This window comes from Oryzias latipes, chromosome 21 (assembly GCF_053564925.1).
Source record: "Oryzias latipes strain Hd-rR chromosome 21, Olatipes_Hd-rR_3.1".
In the NCBI taxonomy this organism is placed as follows: Eukaryota; Metazoa; Chordata; class Actinopteri; order Beloniformes; family Adrianichthyidae; genus Oryzias; species Oryzias latipes.
Window position 1 is genome coordinate 8265552 of NC_136257.1, and position 20238 is coordinate 8285789.

General features: G+C 38.2%; 2 protein-coding genes across 13 annotated transcripts in view; one reads left to right on the forward strand and one right to left on the reverse strand.

Annotated features, from left to right (window-relative positions):
* Positions 1-12316, forward strand: part of cerkl (CERK like autophagy regulator) — a 32521-nt gene extending 20205 nt beyond the window's left edge. For 5 of the 11 annotated variants that reach the window (XM_078939686.1, XM_078939689.1, XM_004081553.5 and 2 more), the window contains 7 exons: positions 3874-4051; positions 4166-4231; positions 5090-5127; positions 5209-5323; positions 5417-5513; positions 8060-8256; positions 8992-9711. In XM_078939686.1, the coding sequence (XP_078795812.1) occupies positions 3874-4051; positions 4166-4231; positions 5090-5127; positions 5209-5323; positions 5417-5513; positions 8060-8256; positions 8992-9070 (770 nt within the window). In that variant the 3' untranslated portion in view covers positions 9071-9711. Of the gene's footprint in view, positions 1-3873; positions 4052-4165; positions 4232-5089; positions 5128-5208; positions 5324-5416; positions 5514-8059; positions 8257-8991; positions 9712-10113; positions 10251-12178 lie in introns of those variants that run through there. The other 6 variants (XR_013652799.1, XR_013652802.1, XR_013652800.1 and 3 more) reach the window with 5 other exon arrangements.
* Positions 9342-20238, reverse strand: part of itga4 (integrin alpha 4) — a 29874-nt gene continuing 18977 nt past the window's right edge. Inside the window, exons 20-29 of one of the 2 annotated variants that reach the window (XM_004081554.5) lie at positions 20120-20221; positions 18694-18770; positions 18459-18548; positions 17051-17138; positions 16461-16568; positions 16116-16241; positions 15640-15765; positions 12562-12660; positions 12289-12408; positions 9342-10371 (exon numbers count right to left, since the gene is read on the reverse strand). In XM_004081554.5, coding sequence (XP_004081602.1) covers positions 10267-10371; positions 12289-12408; positions 12562-12660; positions 15640-15765; positions 16116-16241; positions 16461-16568; positions 17051-17138; positions 18459-18548; positions 18694-18770; positions 20120-20221 — 1041 coding nt within the window. In that variant the 3' untranslated portion in view covers positions 9342-10266. Of the gene's footprint in view, positions 10372-12288; positions 12409-12561; positions 12661-15639; positions 15766-16115; positions 16242-16460; positions 16569-17050; positions 17139-18458; positions 18549-18693; positions 18771-20119; positions 20225-20238 lie in introns of both variants that reach the window. The other variant, XM_078939685.1, reaches the window with a different exon arrangement.

Genomic DNA, 20238 nt, shown 5'->3' on the forward strand with positions numbered 1-20238 from the left:
GTTTATTAGTAAAAAATGGAGAAATAAACTTCATTTGTATATGTCCAATGCATTTTAGGCTTTTGTTTTACCGTTGAGAACCCTGTTCATGATGTCAGAGATCATTGACCCACTTGTTCTTGTGCTTCAGTGCAAGGGAGCTGGATCCACTTAGCTGTTTATTGGTCTTAGATTTATTAATAGCGCTGCATCCCCAGTGCAAAAAAGAGCGCTACAGGAGGTCCTTCATCCCAAAAGCAGTCAGACTATACAACAACACAGTCTAGGACTGTAGAAAACCGCTGCTGCTATTTATTACCTTATTTAATCCGTTAATTTATGACCTGTACTTTTACTTCCAACTTGTATTATTATTATTTTTATTCTCACCCATTGCTACTTTGTTTTTTGTACCCTTCCAACTGCTATTTTCTTGTTTTTGGCTGCTGTGACAACCTAATTTCCCCCTGGGGGATCAATAAAGTCCTTTCTTATTTTATCTTATCTTATCTTATCTTATCTTATCTTATCTTATCTTATCTTATCTTATCTTATCTTATCTTATCTTATCTTATCTTATCTTATCTTATCTTATCTTATCTTATCTTATCTTATCTTATCTTATCTTATCTTATCTTCCTTTTTCAGGATTCACCTTGACATGTTTTTGTTTACTTCCAAAATGTGAATAGTGGTGGGCTGTATGGTAGTGTAGTGGTTCCTGCTCTCACCTACGCAGAGTTTGCATGTTTTCCTCATGCATGTGTGAGTTTTCTCTAGGCGCTCCAGCTTCCTCCCACAGTCCAAAAAGCTTGTTCATAGGTTCATTGGTGATTCTGCACTCAGGTGTGCATGTGAGTGTGTGTGGTTTATGTCTCTATGTGGCTCTGCAGTGGACTGGTAAACTGTCCAGGTTGTTCCCCACCATAACCCTTCAAGTGGCTGCGTGGACTTTGTCATCGTCTTACCTTAGAACATGAATACAGTGGTTTCAAACGAAGGAGGGATGGATGGATGGACGGATGGACGGGCGGACGGACAGTTGGATAGATAGATGGATATTTGGATAGATGAATGGATGTAAAAATCCAAATCCAGTGGACAGAGCCTGATGGTAGAAACTAATAATATGACAAATAAACTGTATCATAAATTGTAAAAAGAAAAAAGTATCAACTTTACGTAACAAACCAAAAATGTGAACCACTGCAGACCATAAGAGTAAAGAACCAGGACTAAATTGTGGATTAATGCACACTGAGGGCTAACTAACAGAAACAGCTGGTTAACTGCTAACCAACACCTGCTTTGCTTAAGGCACAAAGGGTAGAGCAGCAACAGAAAAGCAAACTACTAAATAAAACCCGAACACATAAAAAAAGACTTTAAAAAGAGAACAAAAGAACAATTTTAAATTTTATAAAATAAATAAAAAAGCACCAGCCTTTGGAAATGCCTTTCTGGGTGTTCCATGAATTTCTTCCATAGTAAACTTATTTATTATGCTCTGAAAGTCCATCTCTGCCTAATTTTTAAGTAATTTAGTGTTGTTTACAACACTGAGAGTCCAAGCTGGAGCTCTGGCTGATGTTCCGTCAGGTCCACTCCATGAGCAGAGTTTAAAGAGACAGATGTCCAGCAGCAGGATCAGTTTCACCAAATCACAGGTTTTTATTGCCATACTCCTCAATGCACCACCCCATTCACCTCAGCCCCCCCATTATTTCTTATAAATGTGCCAACCAATCAGCTTCTTGCAGTGTTTTTGTCGACCTCTACACATTTTATTGTGACTGCACTGCTTGCCCTCATGTTAGAGTAGAATATTTCTTCTAAAAATGATTGTGACACGTCATGTGTCCTTTTGTTAAACCAATGGATCCAAATTTGAATGATTGCGACTTCATGAGCACCACTGTTTTTATCAGTATTAATAGGCAAATATATAACTACAGTATTTATTGAAGCCATAGAACAACTTCATTTAGTGAATCAATTAACAAGGACATGAAAAGTATGGAAAATGACCAAAACACAAAAGTGGGAACTTTAGAGGGCTGCCCACATCTTCAAGACAACCAAACAAACACAGCAGATAGCAAAGAGGTCATAACATTGTACAGGGAAAAATACATGTCCAGTTGCTGGAAAGTATATTTAAAAAGCATGAAAAGTTTATAGTTTGTGCAGGATTAAATACCTTTAATGACTAGCTGTTGCTAGTTGTCCATGGAGCTGGAAGGATAGAGAACTAGCAGATTACTAGAAAGATTAGGAATATCTTTTAGTATTTACATAAAAGCATTAACCCTATTAACTCATGTAATTAAAATGTAATTTCCTAACTACAATTATTATTATTTTAAATATGGAAATAAGCATTCCTTATAGAATGAATGCAGTTTTTGCAAGGTTTGAATCAGCTATTTACACTTTTCATCTGTAATTCATTACCTAAAGTTCAACGATTTTTTTGAATTAATAAACTGAATATGTTTTGATTTTATTCATAGTATTTCTGTAAAGACTCAGCTATAGTGGAAAAAAGTACGACTCAAAATTCTGCTTGCTGAGTTTCTATACCAGTTCCATTGTGAAAATAATTCTAAATATAACAATTAAATAAAATAATTTTGACATATTTTCAAATAGGGACAGATAAATAAATGCATGACATCTTTGGATAATTTTTGAATGTATTCATGAAGGCGTTCTATAGTTAGACCTCGGATCAGTGGAGGAGGTTCAATCTCAGTGAAAAAGTGCACCATGTAAGCTATGTAAACACACTGACGACATGCCATATGGCGAGGAAATCAGATTCTGTCCAGAAAGCCAGACAGGCAGTCAGACAGACAGCCAGGTGGAGAGACAGTAATGCAGTAGGTAAGAACAGGTATGCTGCCAGATGGCATCCTGTGTGTGTGTGTGTGTGTGTGTGTGTGTGTGTGTGTGTGTGTGTGTGTGTTTGTGGGTGTGTGTGTGTGGACCCTGTGCCTTAAACTGGACCATTGGGACCACTTAATAAATATCTGTGAGAATTTATTATTTTATAATGAAACAGGAAAGTCTTATCATATTTACTTCATTTTTTTAGTCTATTTTTATCGTGCACATTAAAAAGACTCTCCTTTTTGCTTGATTTTGTTGTGTGTTAGCTTACAAATTGCACCTTAGTGATCTATTGAACTGCACTTTGATGTTTTTGGGTTTCATTGGGTTTGTTTCATTTTTTGTTTATCTATATGGACGTTTCGCTACGTTTGCATGAGAGACTGAGGACTCTGCTGCGACTGCCTGTTCTGGTCCAACTGGCAGCTGTTTGAAATCTAAACCACTTAGACTGGATTTTGCCCAAAGTGGATCCAATTTTTTGGGAATGAAATTCAGATCCTTTGAAATTGTTCTCCAGGCTCATTGGCATCTAAACGCTATATCTAACCAACTTAGTTATACTTCTCTAAGAAAACTTCCAACACTAAAATAAAATGTAAAAAAAGATGAGCACAGACAGAAAAAGTATTTACTTTTAGAAATACTCCTATTGGGAACAAACATTGCACCATATTATGTATTTTTCTTTTCTATTAAAAAATGTAAAAATGTATTGGATGGTTTTATATTTAATTATTAATAATTTAAAAAAAATTACATTTATTGTTTTTTGTTTTCTCTGTTTGCAGGTTTTTTTTATCTTTTAAATTTTCAATACTAATGTCAAGAACCTTGGGTTTCTCAAACAGTATGTTCCCTTTTAGACGCATGTTTGCAAAATGATAAAAGGCTTTCAGACCAATCTAACTCAGGGTGACGGTGTGATTTATGGCCTGTTTAATGGTCATATATTGCATGTTTGAAGGGTCTTGTGTAAGAAAAGCATCTCTTTGTTTGCAGGTCACTTGCAGCAGGTGGACATGTGCAGCTTCTCACCTGTCGGTCAGTCGGTGCATTTCGGTTTCTCTGCCATGTTTGGTTTTGGCGGGCGAAGCTTAGCCCGGGCAGAGAAGAAGAGATGGATGGCGTCGTCAAGGAGACGGGAGTATGCTTTGGTGAAGACATTGGCTAAGCTGAGGTGATGAACTTTGTGTTTGTGAAAGAGAAGAATATAATAAAAAAGCCACAATGTGCATCTTACTTAATGAATTTCCACTTAGTTAATGCCTTTTTCCTTCTCTATCGTCTCCAGACCAGAAGAATGTGAGCTTTCATTTTTACCAGCAAAAAAATCACGTCAGAATTTATTTTGGAATCGGTAAGAGAAAAACCTTCTGACTCCTTTCTAATGTTGTAATGGTCTGCAGGTGACTAGATTTGCATGTTTAGCTTTTCCAACTATGGTAACACTCCAAAAGATGATCAAATCAAAAATCATACATTTATTTTAACGACGTTTCTTTAAAAAAAACTCTAACCAGCATAAAATAGTATTATTTTTCCCATCAGAAATGCATGGTTTATTTTTTACACCTCCGGTAAAAATGACATTTTTTTAAAAAACATCAGTTCCACCTCACTTTTAAGTTTTTACGATCCCTTTTCAACAAAAAAAACAATACCTTAAGGTGGAAAGAAAATCTTGTGACCTTCCATGTCTCCGCCGACAGCACTATACCCTAAAGCTATTTCTAGAAAACTCAGAAAAAGCCGTCATGTTTTAGAATTAGGAGAGATGAGAAGAAAGAGTGGAAAGAAGAAATCAATATTCAAATGACTTCATGAGTTTCCAAATGCTGACTAAACAGAAGCTGCTCGTAGCAGTAAAACAGCATAAATGAGTGCCACAGATTAGTTTAGGATATTTTAATTTGAAAGTCTCTCAGAACAACAGAAAAATCGAGTTTAGCCTCCACTAACTTTAAAGACGTCCACATCAATTAAAGGATATCTAATGTTATGCTATCAATCGCAAGTTTTTTTTAATGTAAAAATATTTTTTAGAAAATATAAACTTTTCTTCTTATTTGGTTGAATAAGCAGTATAGATGCTTTTTTTCTTTAAAGCCATCATTGATTGTTAGTTTTCCTATGATTATACTACAGTGATCAATATAATTATGTTTCATTTTCTAGATTATTCTTTAATTTTAGAGATGTTTTTCTTTTACATCAGAGGCCAAGATGAAAACCAGGAGCAGGACTCAGATTTAGGTAAGCCTTGAGTTCTTGTCTTTAGCTAGACTTTGGAGCAGATGTCGTGTCCCGTCTGTAATCTGTGGTTGTTCTTTGCAGAAGGGGAGGGTGAGGCTTCCTGGACAACCAAGCAGGGCCAGTATCTGAGCATCAGCGTCATGTCCATACCATGTCTGAGTTCACACGCACCTCGAGGACTGGCTCCAAACACCAGGTACATCCATGTGAGCAGTTCCTCCAGCTTTCACAGCAACACACTGCTCCGCGTCTTTACCCAACATCCATGTTCACCTGCTGTATCTGACAGTCTAACCAGTGGCAGTGCGTCACTGATCGCAGTGGAAAATACATCCAGGTCAGAGTTCATCAAACACCTGAAAAGATTCGGCAGTTCCAGTGGAGAGGTGAGTTCTCCATTTGGACATCTTTCCTGTCATTTTATCATCAAGACGAGCTGCTGCCTTTATCCTTGAGCTACGTTCAAGTGAACAATTTCAATGAAAAGTCTGTGTAAATGCGTATTTTTGGCTTCCACCTTCAAAACTCTCGCATTTAACGTGTAGTTATGCCAGTTTCTACAATTGCTTTTGAGCTGTACATACAAACGCGCGGCCATTGCGTTACAAATTAAATCAGATTGAATTTTGATAAATCAGGGACTCAGATTACGTAGGGACACTTGGATGGCGTCCCTTTTAATTCATGGGAGTGTAAATTGATCATGGAGGAGAAATTAATAATTGTGGCTTGATTGTGGCTTGAATTCTATGACGCAAAGTCTTTCATATATCGGAATAGAGCTGTGAAAGAAAAAGTCTAGAGTAAGATCTGTGAGATTTGCACCACTTTGACATTTTTCACCAGGCCTCATTCAACTGTAGGCGGTGGACATGTGATAGTAAACAGTAGCACAAGAAAAAGAAGAAGCCCCTCCCTGCTTGTCCAGTGTGAACACCATGGTTGTGTCAGAATTCCTTCCCTACTCACTAAATAGTGCACTATACGCACTGTATAGTTCGCCATTTTGGATTGCTGTCTGAATCTACAATTCCAAAATCCAGTGCCCTAGAAAATTCCCAGAAGTCTCTGAGAAAAACCAGCGTGCATTGATGCTCACTAGATCGACGAATATGGACCACATTGCAATGTTTTTGCCAAAAAATGTATTTAAATGTAATTTTTTGATAAACCCTCTACGTTTTTATCTTCAGAAGACAGTGAATTCATAAATGATCTTCGCAAAACGCTCATATTAATTCGATTTGAACTTTGTGAAATTGATGGCGTCATATTCGCCGTAAAAAAAAAAGTTGTGAGCATGGTGTCTAAATCGCTTTTAAAAATTCAGGGCACTACGAAGTCCCACATTATATAGTTTTATAGTAGTTAGGGATTAGGGTGGGAATTCGTGGGTGGGAATGCTAAATGCGTGTTGAGGAACGTGCTTCAACACATTCTTGATTACCTGTCACATGCACGGTTTAAGCAACGTCACGGTTCACTCTGTCCACTTCAGCAAAAAAGCCAAATTTATATATGAAAATGACTTTATTATCAACCTTATTCTTTCTGCAATTACAGTGAATGCGACATATTAAATAAAATATTGCTACAGTCAACATGGAACAAGACTGCTGCGTGAAAAAAAGGTTAGAGATGCTGTTGGTCGTGATGCTGCCAAAGGTTGATAAATTGCGTAAAACGTCAAGATTCTTTTTTTAACAGAGATTCCTGAGAGTAAAATGACCAAAACCGGAGGGTTTTCAGGAATAAACTGAATGAGGAATAGGATTTCCTTTCACAGTTTTTACCCCAAACCGAAACATCATCTGCACTTTGGCCAAAAAAGATAAACTATAAATTACTTTACATTAAAAAATTGAATAGAAACTTTTTTATTTTCTTTTTTATGGAAACATGACAGAACAAAGTCAGACTGGAATCACTCATCGCTTCCTCATCCTTAACCTCCCCTTTTAAAGAAGTAGAAAAAAACTCTTTGGTAAATAGCTTAGCCTGGTTTAGCTTGGCTTTGGGTGACCTAAGAGACAACACACTAACCCACTTTCTAAATATACTGGGAGTGGAGCATCCACTGTCCTACTGAGTAAACAGACTGTTTACTGACTGAGTTACATCCAGGTACGGCCACAGGCCTTCAATAGTCTCCATCCTAACGGGAACATGGCGACACGCAGCATCCAGGTGTGGCTGTTGACACCTAGACTAACACATAGCACTGAATCCTGGCTGTGAAGCTCACCTGCCAGCCAAGCAGGTGAAGTGTGTCTCCTCAGACCTTTAACACAATTACTAGTTTAATGATTATTTTTAAGCTTGAAATACGTTAAATGATTATGTGTTTTATTTATTTTTTATTTTGGCACAGAAACTGTAAAAACTGTGATTTTGATGAGAAACTTTACTAAAAAAAGGTGTCAGTATTTATTGGAAAGGCTGCTTTTGGAGTCAAAACATCTCACAGATGGCTTATGCTTTGAGTTTATATATATTGTTTGCACTTTCAGTTGACATGTTAAAACAATAGTCATCATGTTCATTAAAACCAATATTTAAAGTTACATACTCAGAAATGTAAAATAAAACATATGACAAAGTAGTTTTTTAAAGAATATTTAGAAAAGTGACTTTAAATCACGCCACTGGTTGTAAAACGTATACATTCATTTAAAGTACCCATAGAAGAAAAACCTCTGATGAAACCCCACGGACCACTGACAGATGGACAGTCTTTGCTGCCCCCTGTTGGAGTCCAATGGTATTGCAGCAGACTAAATTAAAGAGGAATGAACTCAGTCACTCCTCACATTAACGAGCAGCTTAAGAAGGATTTTTACAAGCCTCTGTGTCTTTTCATGTACACACACGCGCGCGCACACACAAACGCACGCAAACACACACATTGCTTGACTGCCTGTTTGCTCTCCAGTTTAGCTTCTCCTTCGTGGAGACGCATGCTGTGTCAGCAGTGAAGATCCGTCCTCTCTCAATGTCTGGCTTCTCCAAGGAGGAGAGTGAAGAAGAGGGAGACTCCAAAAGCACTCCCATCATCCAACCAGAAGGAGCCGCATTTCCCTGGAATATTGATGGAGAGCTGGTGGAGATTGCTAATGAGGTGCTCATCAGGTGAGCTGGGTTTGGGGAGATTATCTCTATAATGAGTCACTGGAGCCATCTCTAATGTAGCTGCACTAAATAGGACAAAGCTGCAGTTTTCTCATCATTCCACGCCAGAATTTTGAAAGCTTACATCTTCAAATTTCTGTTACATGAAAATGAATTAATAATTGATATGAATTGCACAGCAATAATCTGATGTGAGTTCTTTTGACTATAGAATGCTCAGAAAACTCTAGATCACACTGGATGCTGGACCACACTTGCACAGAAAAAAATACATAGAAGTATTTTTGCACAAACTCAAATGGAAACAACACACACCAACACACTATTTTCATTTATTTTAAGCTTAAAATTATAACCTGCTGACATGTAAATATCTTTGTCTTTTAGTTTTTAAAAGAAAATCCTCAAGATTCTGTGTTTGCTGTCTCTGTAAAATAACATTGTGATGCTTTTTTACGCTGATGACAGGCTCGTGGTTTTTGTCACTTTTGAACGTCTCCAAACGTTTTTTCCCCCATTGAGCTAGAACTTTTAAGTACATTTTAAAAAAAGGGTTGCGATTGTGTTTCTGTTGAATAAAATGACAAATATCAGAGAAGCAGCAGCATAAAAACACAGAGAAAACAGAGAAGTTTCTTTCTCCATGATTGGAAAATGAAGGCATGTATTTGTCTCTGCAAAGACCGCGCCATCCCACCAATGGATTGACACTCGTTTGTTCCGTCAAATGTTCAGGGTCCACCCCAGACTCATCTCTCTGTACGGGGAGGAGGTGGAGGAGGCCGAGTCCACCGTCTCCTGCAGCTGCATCTGAAGAATCAGTTTACTGAACAAAATTATGTTTACATTTGCTAACGTCTGATTCCCCCTTCTGTTACTTTTTTTTAAGTTCAGTCTTATATTGCTTATTAATGTAAAAAAAACATTATTTTCAGGCATGTTATAGTCCCAGTGGTCCCTGTAGTTTTTTTAATAATATTTTTCCAGACATTGGAACCAAAAACACTGATCTGTGGTAAAAGGCTTTCTTCAAACATCTCAGAAATGCACACTTTGGTCAACACCTTGAGGAAAACAAATGCTCGTTTTGTATAAAATATTTTAATTTTCTATATATTTATATTGATATAAATCAGTGAGACTTTCCAGTGCACAAAATGTCTTTTCAAAATGAACTAATAGACAAAACACTAAAAAACAAAATAAAGTGAAACACTGTTTTTTGCATATTTTACAGCATGAACACAATGGAACGAAAGGGTTACATTAACTGTTTGCATTCACAGAATACAACAAGTTGTAACAATCCTCTGAATATATTTTATTACACTTTATTTTCTACGTCTTTTTGTGTCCTGATTCCTTGTGGGTCCTCCTTCCTATTCTTTGGGAGCATTTTCACACTTCTGTTGTAAAGCAGCACAGAAATAAAATAAAAGACACGATTGGTCTAAAGATTGAGTTTCATTTGAAGCTGTTCTATAATCATCTTCTTCTTTTTTTAACATCAAGTATCAGGAAACATCTATTTCTTCTTCAGGATGGTTGACCTGTGTGGCTCTCCCAGCATGCTTTGCTACAAGTGAACAGACGTATTTCCTTCACCTCGTCAATCAGGTGGAGCCATAACATTCATAAATAACGATTAACTTAGACGCGGCAGGAGAACAAGCCGTAGTTCCCTTTCCTGACCGCGTGATGAGCAGGTATGATACAAGGAAAGAAAATAATGTGCAGACTGTTGAGCCAATCAGAATCTAGAAGTGCATCCCTGAGAAAAGCAGAAAGTCGCTTTGCTTTGGTGGTTTCTCCCTCCTTAGAGTCAAATGGAATCAAACAGAAATGTCTTCTGTCCAGGTTTCCCAAAAGAGGTGTGTCCAGAACACGGTCAGCGGCGTCCGTTTAGGAAGACGTTGGCCTGTGGAGCGCTGAGCCTCAGTCCCTGTGGCTGAACGTCTGCTTAAAGCTGTAGCACCGTCACACAGAGAGCTGCCCGTGTGCTCAAGGGTATTAGGTGGTGCTTCCCCTTTTGTTAAGTTTAGGAACATAATCCCAGCTGTCTCTGTTGAACTCCTCTTCCTCCTTCTTCTGGAAGTTCCTCTTAAAGAAACCAGCCTGTCAATCAGACAGAAAACATGAACAATGAAGATGATCCACAAACTAAAAACGATTTTGCCATTTTCATACCTGACCTGTGATACATATAGTGACTTCTGGAATAACGTAATGTCTTTATATTAATCAATGAGCACTTCTTCTTTGTTATTTAAAATTGTTAGTACAATCTAATTTAATAACTTTAATTAGAAGTTACAAACCGCATTTTAACTGTGGGAAAAAGAAGATTATCTAAGTTTAAATAAACAACTATTGACAAGGTTTACATTTAATGAATTCAATGTGTCAGGTAATGTATCTATAAGTAAAAAAATGTCTATTTATGAATCAAAATAATTATAGGCATCATTTACATGTGGATACATACATGGACAACTTTAGTCCCAATTAATCCTCCAAAGTTTGATATATCTATGCATAAATGTAGATCTCTTTAGTATTTTTTGGTTTTGATGCTTGAAATGAATCAATCCCAAATTTAAATGTGCAGCACAGTTTTAGTAAAGCTACGTTCACGCCGCCCTCGTTCAAGTGACCACTTCCAGAGAAAAGTCTGTGTGAATGCACGTAAAAGTGAGTTCAAACCAGTGTTCACACCAGTTTTTACAACCGCCTTTGGCCTCTACGTACAAAACGCGAGGCCACTGAACACGTGTTGAAGTCTAACTTTGACCAATCAAGGACTGAGATTAGGAAGGGGTGTTTGGATGGCGTCCCTTTGAGTTTGCAGAAGAGACAACTGTTTGCAAATGGATCATGGAGGATAAATCAATAACTGCAGTTTGTCCCCGGCCGGTATTGTATGACACCATCGGAATAGAGCTGTCAAAGAAATAGCCTGGAGCGAGATTTGTAAGATTCCCACCATTTTGTCATTTCACACCAAGCCTATTCTAGCCATAGGTGGTGGACATCGGTATCGGGTAGTGACAGTCCAGTGTGAACACCATATGCTGAACGTTCAGGAAAGCACTTTTCCCGCCTGTGTCATGAACAGGCGTGAACGTAGCTTTAGTGATGTAATGCTGCAGATTTTGCATCACACAGGACACACCTGTGATAGCAAAGTGCACAGTGGCTAACAGAAGCAATTTCAAGATGAGTTTTTCCTGCATCCATTTACTTTCCAATGCAGTAATATTTACAGTTTGATGAGCAGCAGCTAACGACCATTACCAAGTTTTAATATGTCAACAACAAATGCAGTTTGTGTGTCATTATAGTCTAAGAAACAGTATAGGCAAACTCAAACCAAATCATTTCTTTTTTTTAAATCATTTTATCACCAAATCATTTTTTTTATTTGTGAGACTTTCTTACAGAAAAAATAAAAGGGTGGGGATTTGTTTTTGTTTGATTTGTGTTCAACCCAATCTAAAGCTTTCATTTTAATTAATGAACAAAGTAAGGAAATAAAATGTAGATGAATAAAATGTTTAATTCCCATTTTTTATCTACAGTGGTCCTTCGCTATATCAAGGTTCACCTTTTGCAGTCTCGCTGTTTTTTTTGGCAATTTTGCATGCATTTTTTTTTTTTACAGTGCATCCTGATTGGCCGTAGACTATTGTCAATCAATCCCCTCCGGCCGTGTCTCCTGTGTGTTCAGTTAGTAAAATTGACATTTGATTGCGGACAGATTTTTGTTTTTATTCTAAAATACTGGACTTATTTTTCTAGAAAGATTTGAACTTTGAGATTTTAAACAAGAGAGAAATGCATTTAAATCTCTGTCTGAGATAAGTGTATAAAGTGTGTAATGATGAGTTTTAAAGCCTTAAACATCTGTAATCCCACGTTGCAGATGTCACCTATCGTGGATTATTTTAGTCTTGCGATAAATGAGAAAACAGCACTAGACAGCAGTCCTGCAGCTGTGAGAAAAAGAAAACAAAACAAGAAACGACAGCCCACCTTCCACAGACACCAGATGAGAGCAGCGAGGATTGTGAGTCCTAAAACTAAACTGACAGCGATGATGAAGATTTGAACCGCTGTGGTGAGCTTCTGGGTAAAGACGGCTTCCACCGACACCTAAAGGTGCAGCACAAAGCACAGCTGAACATTCATCATGTGATAAAGCTGGACAACATGTAAAACAGTGAGGAGATGTTTACAGTTTGTGGCTTTGTAATGAAAGCTCTGTAATTAAGATCAGCGTGGAGATGGATCTCTGTTCTGGGATACCTGAGTGAAAGGGAGACCCCGCATGAGGACAGTGTGATGATCTTCTCTTGGAAAGGACATCAGCGCAGTGCTCTCCAACGCCATGATGCCGTGACGGCCCTGACAAAGAAGAGAGACCGCAGAGATTAGGCTGCTTCAATGCAAGTAACACTAAGATTTGACTGTATGTTTTAAGACTTAAGACTACACTTAAAGTTCCTGCAAAACGAGACTTCTGAGCAGCTACAGCAAAGCAGCAGACATTAACAGCTCACAGGTCTAGACTGTAATGGTTCATATCTGAGCTGCACATATTTACTGGAAACAGTTGTGTTCCCTCCAAATGTGTCGGTCCTGTCTTTAAAGCTGGCAACAGAATTTGATCTCTAAAAGATTAACCAACATTCCCATCATACTTTCCATAAAATAGTTAATTTCATTGTGCACAAGAAGCCATATGTTTGGCTGGCTATGTAGGTACGGGGGAGGGGGCTCTTTTAATTTGCGTGCTTGTTTTTATATAATTTATTTTGTTTTGTTTTAATGAAAAGCGCTTCGTGTTATGCTTTCATAGGAACAGTGATATATAAATAAAGTTTGATTTGATGGTGATCCCAAAAATCACAAGAACTACTTTTAATCTGAAAAAAACTATATGCAAAAATGCACTACCTATTTTTAAACTTAAATGGTTACTTATTACTAGTCAAAAAAATGATTTAAAAATAATTATTTAGGTTAAATCTGCCAAAAATAATAGTTGCAATAGAGACAAACACTTTTTTCACAACACGGCTGCAAAAGTATCAAACTATTATGACTTCACGTCTGTGAAGTCATACTGCATCAGACTAAAAGATACTTTCCACTGGTTTCTAAACTGATAACAATCTTGTGCAATACACACAGTACTCAACATAAATGAGTACACCCCACTACATTTGTCAGAAAACCTTTGGTGTCCTTTCAGAGTCAACATTTAATGTGAATTAATAGACTACAAAATCCACCTACAAATGTGGGCCATTGGTTGCAAACAAGATATATTCATTTGCACACACAAAAAAGGGATTTTCCTAACAAATTAATTCAAGCTCAAGTTGCAAAAATGAGTGCTCCACAGTCAAAGTCTTAGGAGAAAAGCCAAACTTAAGACTACAAAATTCTAATTAACAGGCATTCAACCACAAGTGAGTCTAATGATTCATTTTAGAGGCGTCCAGCACACAGATGATTAGAAAAGGGCATTAGTTAACTGAGAAAAGCCCTTTCTTTTTAATGCTGTCAGCAATGGCTCCCCATGGAAAAGAAATGAGAAAAGAAATCATTTCTTTGCACATAAAAGGTGAGGGCTAAAAGAAGATCAGCAAAGCTTTACATATAAGTCAAAATACTATAGCAAAGGTGATCCAAACATTGAAGAAAGATAGAAGTGCAACCATCCTACAGAGACGTCCAGGCCGTCCATGGAAGCGACAGGAGCGTTTTCTGATGAGAAGGGTTGAAGAAAATCGCCACAGAAGTTAGCTAAAGCAGTAGAAAGGCGAACTGGAGTGACTGTTTCCTGTGACATCATACGGCGCATACCGCCGAGGAATGGCATGTATGGTTATCGTCCACGAAGGAAGCCTCTCCTAAAGGCTTATGGAGCTGGCTCCGTAATGGGTTGTAAAATGGACACATTTGAATCTGTGATGGAAAGGAGGACTTTAAATAAGCTTGTATCCATCATGGATAATCCTGAGCATCCTCTCCATCCTGTACTGGATGGTCAGAGGAGCTCCTTCTCCAACAGGCTAAGGCAGCTTCGCTGTCACACAAACCGGTTCAGGAGATCTTTCGTACCTCACTCCATTGGACTCTATAACTTGTCATCCATGTGCAATAGATAAAGTCATTTAGGGTCTGTCTGTTTTTCTCTCCTGATGTGGCATGCAATACAACTGTTCTAATTCACTGATGTTCCTTTCCGATTGATTGTTCTGGTTCTCTGTTGTCGTCTATTGTGTGTATGTTTGTATCTTGAGCCTAACGCCGACGCTGCAACAACTGAATTTCCCAAGCTGGGATCAATAAAGTATCTTTATCTTTATCTTTAAGCCCATGCACAAAAAAGCATGCCTAAAATTTGCTAGGGCCCGTGCTGAAAAAGATAAAGACTACAGGGACTCCATACTCTGGAGAGATGAGACAAAGATCACCGCTTTTGGAAATAATGGTTTTAAAACTGTAAATCGTTGCAAAGGTGATTCCAAAGAAAAATGCATGGTGCCTACAGTGAAACACGGTGGTGGCAGTAGCCTTATGTGGGGCTGCATGAGTGCTGCTACTGTGGGGGCACTTGGTCGTCAAGCACTTTTCCAACACGACAATGATCCAAAACCCAAGTCTAAAGCTACTGTGGCATTTCTGAAGAATAACAGGCTGAAAGTGATGGAGTGGCTGAGTATGTCTCCTGATCTGAACCCAATCCAACACCTGTGGGGGATTCTGAAGCCACAAGTTGAGCATCACTCTCCATCCAGCATCCGGGGTCTAAAAGGGGTTATTCTTAAAGAATGAAAAAAAAGGGGTGTTGCAATATGTCGCCAGCTTGTTCATTCCATGCCTAGAAGACTTGGTGCTGTCCTTAAAAATCACAGAGCAAAATACAAGATGTAGTCGTCTTTGTTGCAGGGTGGATTCATTTTTGCTTCAACCAATTTGGGTAAAACTGAAGATTATGTGATCTAAGTTAGATCATTGAGCTAAATTTCAGGTTATGGAGATAAAACAGTGTTCAATAAAACTTTACCTTGTGGAAAGTTTGAAAATGTGCCTGTTGTTCATTGAGCTACTGATTAAATTAGAACATTTTAAAGGGGTTGTACTCATTTATGCTGAGCACTGTGAATGTGTTTTTAAAACCAAGAGTGATACTCAATCGGACGTGTTTTACAATGATGGAAATAAAACTTCTACCTTTCCTTTATCTTTAGACTGAAGCATTTAACTTTAAAGGAAATAAACAGCTACAAACATAATAATAATAATAATAATACGTCTATGAAATGAATGACAGAACTCAAAAGGAATCCCTGTACGTTTGTGCGGTTTTACCGGTTCTTGGAGCAGCACAGCAGGGTTCAGGTTGACCTCCAGCAGGATGGTAGCATCTCGCCCCACATCTAGGTTACCGAGGCGACATATCAAGTGTTCACACAGTTCATCTCCACGGCCACAGAACTGCGTAGCCACAAATAAAAGCAGGTCACCCACTGGAATGCTGACTTGACTTCTTTTTACAGTGAAAGAGAATTTCTCAACAGCCTTGGAGGCTGTCAGAGTCCCATGATGAGGAATTTTACTGATTTATTTCACCTCCTGACACTTTTCTGAGTTTAATTGTTTTGCAACAGACATGAAATCTGCTGTGTGTTTAGCAATAACTCTCACAAATGACTAGCTACACAGAACAGTTTGAAAGATATTTTTCTTGTCATTTCTGATGGGATTGTTCAACAAGCACTGAGCGGAAAACTTTATCTAAAATATTTCGCTGAAAGTGGTGTCCAGGTGTGTGTGTCTTTGTGTACCAATGTGCGCGTGGAGGTAGGCGAGAAGAAGGAGATGAGCTTCTGGATGAAAGAAGCATGAGGGACGTCGCAGTCCTCGAAGACCGAAATGGTTTTGCCGCTGATCGAACACTTACCATGTGACGACTGCGGGAAGAGAAGGTAATCGGTAAGTTTGAAAATGTTAACAAGGTCACACAGGAGCTTCACTTTTAAGAGACTTGCACCATTTCCTTTAGAGATTGTGCTGACTGATGTCAAACATCAGGTCCAGCTATGAGGAACCACACAGACACTACAAAACCCCAAGGAGAGACCCAGCAGCTTCCACTTCCTCCTTCGCTTGTGCTTGTTGTGTGGTCTTACCTTCAAGCTGATCACCTTCTGCAGTTTGTGTCGATGAGGTGAAAGGATCTTTGGCAGTCTGATGTCAACCACGGTGTCCACTGATCTGCTGGGACCAGAATTTAACACCTGCAAAAACAACAGAAACATGGTTAGTTTAGAAATGGATGGAGAAACATTCTGCATGTTTATCAAGTTTCTGCACAAAGAGCAAGTTCTTGAAAGTCTCTCTTCAAGCATCTTTTGATCTATTTTTAAAGCGTTCCCAGTTGTCTTTTAATTAAGATTATGTTCTTTTTAGTCAAAATCAAAAAATCTGTGTCAGTTTCTAGGATTCTGTAGAGCAGCAGTAGCTCATTAGAAATTCGTCTCTCAGTTGTGGGCGGGACTTGTGGCCAACCGACCGCCGCAGCTGTTTCCTTCATCATCAGAATTATGCGACGAGGGTAATTTATGAGTCTCATAATGTGTTGTAACGTTCAGCTGTAATTGAAATGTGACTCAAATGTTACACCACGTGTAATCATGGTAGTTTGCATCAATGCAAATGTCCTGCAGTGTTATCTCACTCTGCACTCTGCCTGAACACGAGAAGAGGCAGACTGACCTACCTTGAATGTGTAGTTGAGTTTTTCAGAGTAGCACTCAGCTGGAATTGTGTCTTCATCCCCAAATAAAAAGGAAGTTGGAGATACAAAACTGCAGAAGCAGAAACAGATATTTCTAGCAGCAGAAAAGTTCAATTTAAAGATTTTTAAGATTTTAAAAAACAGTAATAGATATTTTCAAATACATCAAAGCAGTGGTTCCCACACTTTTAGAGGCCACAGACCGGTTTAATGTCAGACAATATTTTCACATAGAGGTCTGCACAAGGCGGTGTCTGATTTTTTAGATTTCAGGTTCTCTTAACCTTTGGGGGAAAAGTTCATCTTTATCCTTAGTAAAATATCTATAGGCTGTTTTAAACTTTCTTTGTACAATAGATTTGGTGTAAGACCCATCAAAATATGATGGAGATTTTCCCTTAACTTTGCACTTAACCATCAGAGTGGGGGCTACAAACCAGAAGCCAACTTCCTCCTCGTTCCACTTTCAAGGTGTGGCAGATAAATACAAACAATAAAAATGCTCAACTCAAAAAACTGGTATTTTCTAAATATAATAGTAAGCGTGAATCTATCTTGCATGCAACCTTTTTTAGCAGCATCCTCATAACATCATCGAGAGTCGGTTGCCACATAGTATGCAGAGCGGGCCTGGTATGTGGGAACAACTATGGTAACAAATCTATATTTTTCAGTAGAACATCAGGTTGTGTCGGGTAAATGCAGCTTTCGTTTTCTTTAAATTCAGAAGCTCTTCTTCTGCTTCCTCACCTGCTCTTGTCTGTGCAAAGAAACTTTCTAAAGACGTTTGTTTTTTGTTAACTTTGCTAGATTGGGGGTTTCAATACAACAGTTGGAGCAGCTGCTTCAGGAAGATAGCGGATGTTTTTAAGACGCGTGACCAAGGAGAACATCTTGCATTAAGAGAGAGTCAGACAGAATCACGTAGTTTTACTAAATTAAATGTACTTTAGAATCAGATTGTAAATGAAATCGAAATGTTGCAAGTCAGTTTTTTGTTTTTTCTCTGACCCACGGACTGGTACTGTTCTATGGCCCAACAGTTGGGAACCACTGCATTGCAGGACTTCTGTTTGTGTTACACTAAACTGTTGAGATAAACTAGAATTTCATCTGTTTTGTTTTTATTAAAGGATTTCATTTGTCTAGTGACTTCCAATGTATCATCAGTATCTATTACCATGGACTCACTTCAAACGCAGCAGTTTGTGTTTCCTTCATGCCAGAAAAGCAATAAACTGAGGTTTCTGATCTTTTACATTTATTAAAAAACTGTGTTGCTGCAGATGAGAGTCTCTGATTTCCTGTAAATTAACCATCATTGTTTGCTAACTTTTTCAAAGAACATAAAGATTCATCTTAACATGAACATGAATGTATGCTCACTGACCCGTGGATGTTGACATTGACTCCATATTTGAGAGGAAAGCTGAGGCTCATGGCGTTGTCATGGAGATACTTCTCCATCTCATAATTGTCACTGCGGAGAAACCAGTTACACCCATGATCTCCTGACTAACTCATGATAAAAACCGATACTGAGATTATTTCCCAATATGAATGTTGTAGCTGGTAAACATGTGTTTTAGTCTTTCTAAAACAAAGGTCAGAAGGTCATTCCCCACCTGCTGGTGTTCATTTGAATGAGGACGTCCCCAGGCGTGCTGTTGTGATTCACATCAAACAGAAAACTGATATTCATCTGCAACGCAAAAAAAAAGAAGAAAATGTTCATGTGTCAGAGCATCCTAAGATATTTCTAAACTTCCTTTTTTTCTGTAAGTTCTATTGTCTTCATAACTGCTGCATAAAAGATGACTTGTAGACGTGACACATAAACACAAAAAAGTGGTTGGTCTGTAGCTTTCACAGTGCCACAGGCTTTAGACTACATCGGAAATCGACTCTTCAGTTTCATGCAGACTTTCACAGTTACCACACAATGACCAGTCATTTAAGTGTCATGATATCAGACTTTTACTTCTTATGCAACTGTTAACATCTATGAGTCTCCATGGTGAAAGGCCTGTGTTAGCACAAACAGTCCAGACCCAGAAGCCTTAAGGACATAAAAAACTGTGCACTTTTATAGTCCCCTTATTTAATTTACTTTTGGCAATTTCAATATTTTAAAACGGGAGGGACATTACTCTATAACTGTTATGGAAAAAAGAAGTTTCAGCAGCAAAAGCAGGTGCATTCTGGGTTTGTTTTGTGTTGAGCACCTTAGCCCACCTCACAGGTGATATCTGGACCAACGATGCCCACCATGTCTGAGTTGCTACCTCACGCTTATACTAGTTAATAAATAACAGAAATGACAAATGTTGCTCCTGTAAACAATTGTTTTGATCTAGTTCTAGCATCATGGGTGTCTAGGAAACCTGTGTTTTGTCTTGGAGGCATGCACTTTCTCTAATTTTACTGATTTTTGAGCTCCCAAACACTGTATGTTAACAAAAAACTGCACTTGTTTACCTGAGTCAATAGTGAAACTTCTCTTTTAATAACCTTTTAAAAGTGGAACCAAATGGATTTTTATGCATGACAAACGTGTATCGGATGTTTCCATGTTTGTTTATTTCTGTGTGTACACTGTAATACATACACTGATGGGTGCACTGGGTATCGTGATAAATTTGGGGGTGAGTGTCTATAAGGCTTTTACTTCCTTCCACTCCCGTTCACATTATTCTTTAATTTTTTAAAATCTGGTCCTGTCTTTCCTTTTAAAGTATATGTCAGAAAAAATATTATCATCATCAAAGTTATAAAGGGAACAGTTTAAGCTTTTTCTCTCTGAGTAAATGTTCTGGATTAAATCCTTGAATTAATAAACATAATTATGCACTCAATGGACTCAAACAGTGAAGAACACTCAGGATGTGTTTTAGTTGTTCTTGATTGATTTGTCATTATTTCCTTTACAGACTATTTGTTTTGTTGCTGTAGACTCATAGCAACACTCTTAATGTGTCGTGTTAGCGGTCAGTTCAGAGCGACGCGGTGGTCACTGCACTCTGTTCTGAAATTTAGACTATTTGGACTAACCTGAGAGCCGGCAGGCAGAACAAGGCTGGAAACCGTACAGGTAAGGCTCACGTCTGTAGAGTTGTCTTCCTTCATCACATCACAACTGATCAGGTTGTCTTGCTGCTTGCAAAAAGAGA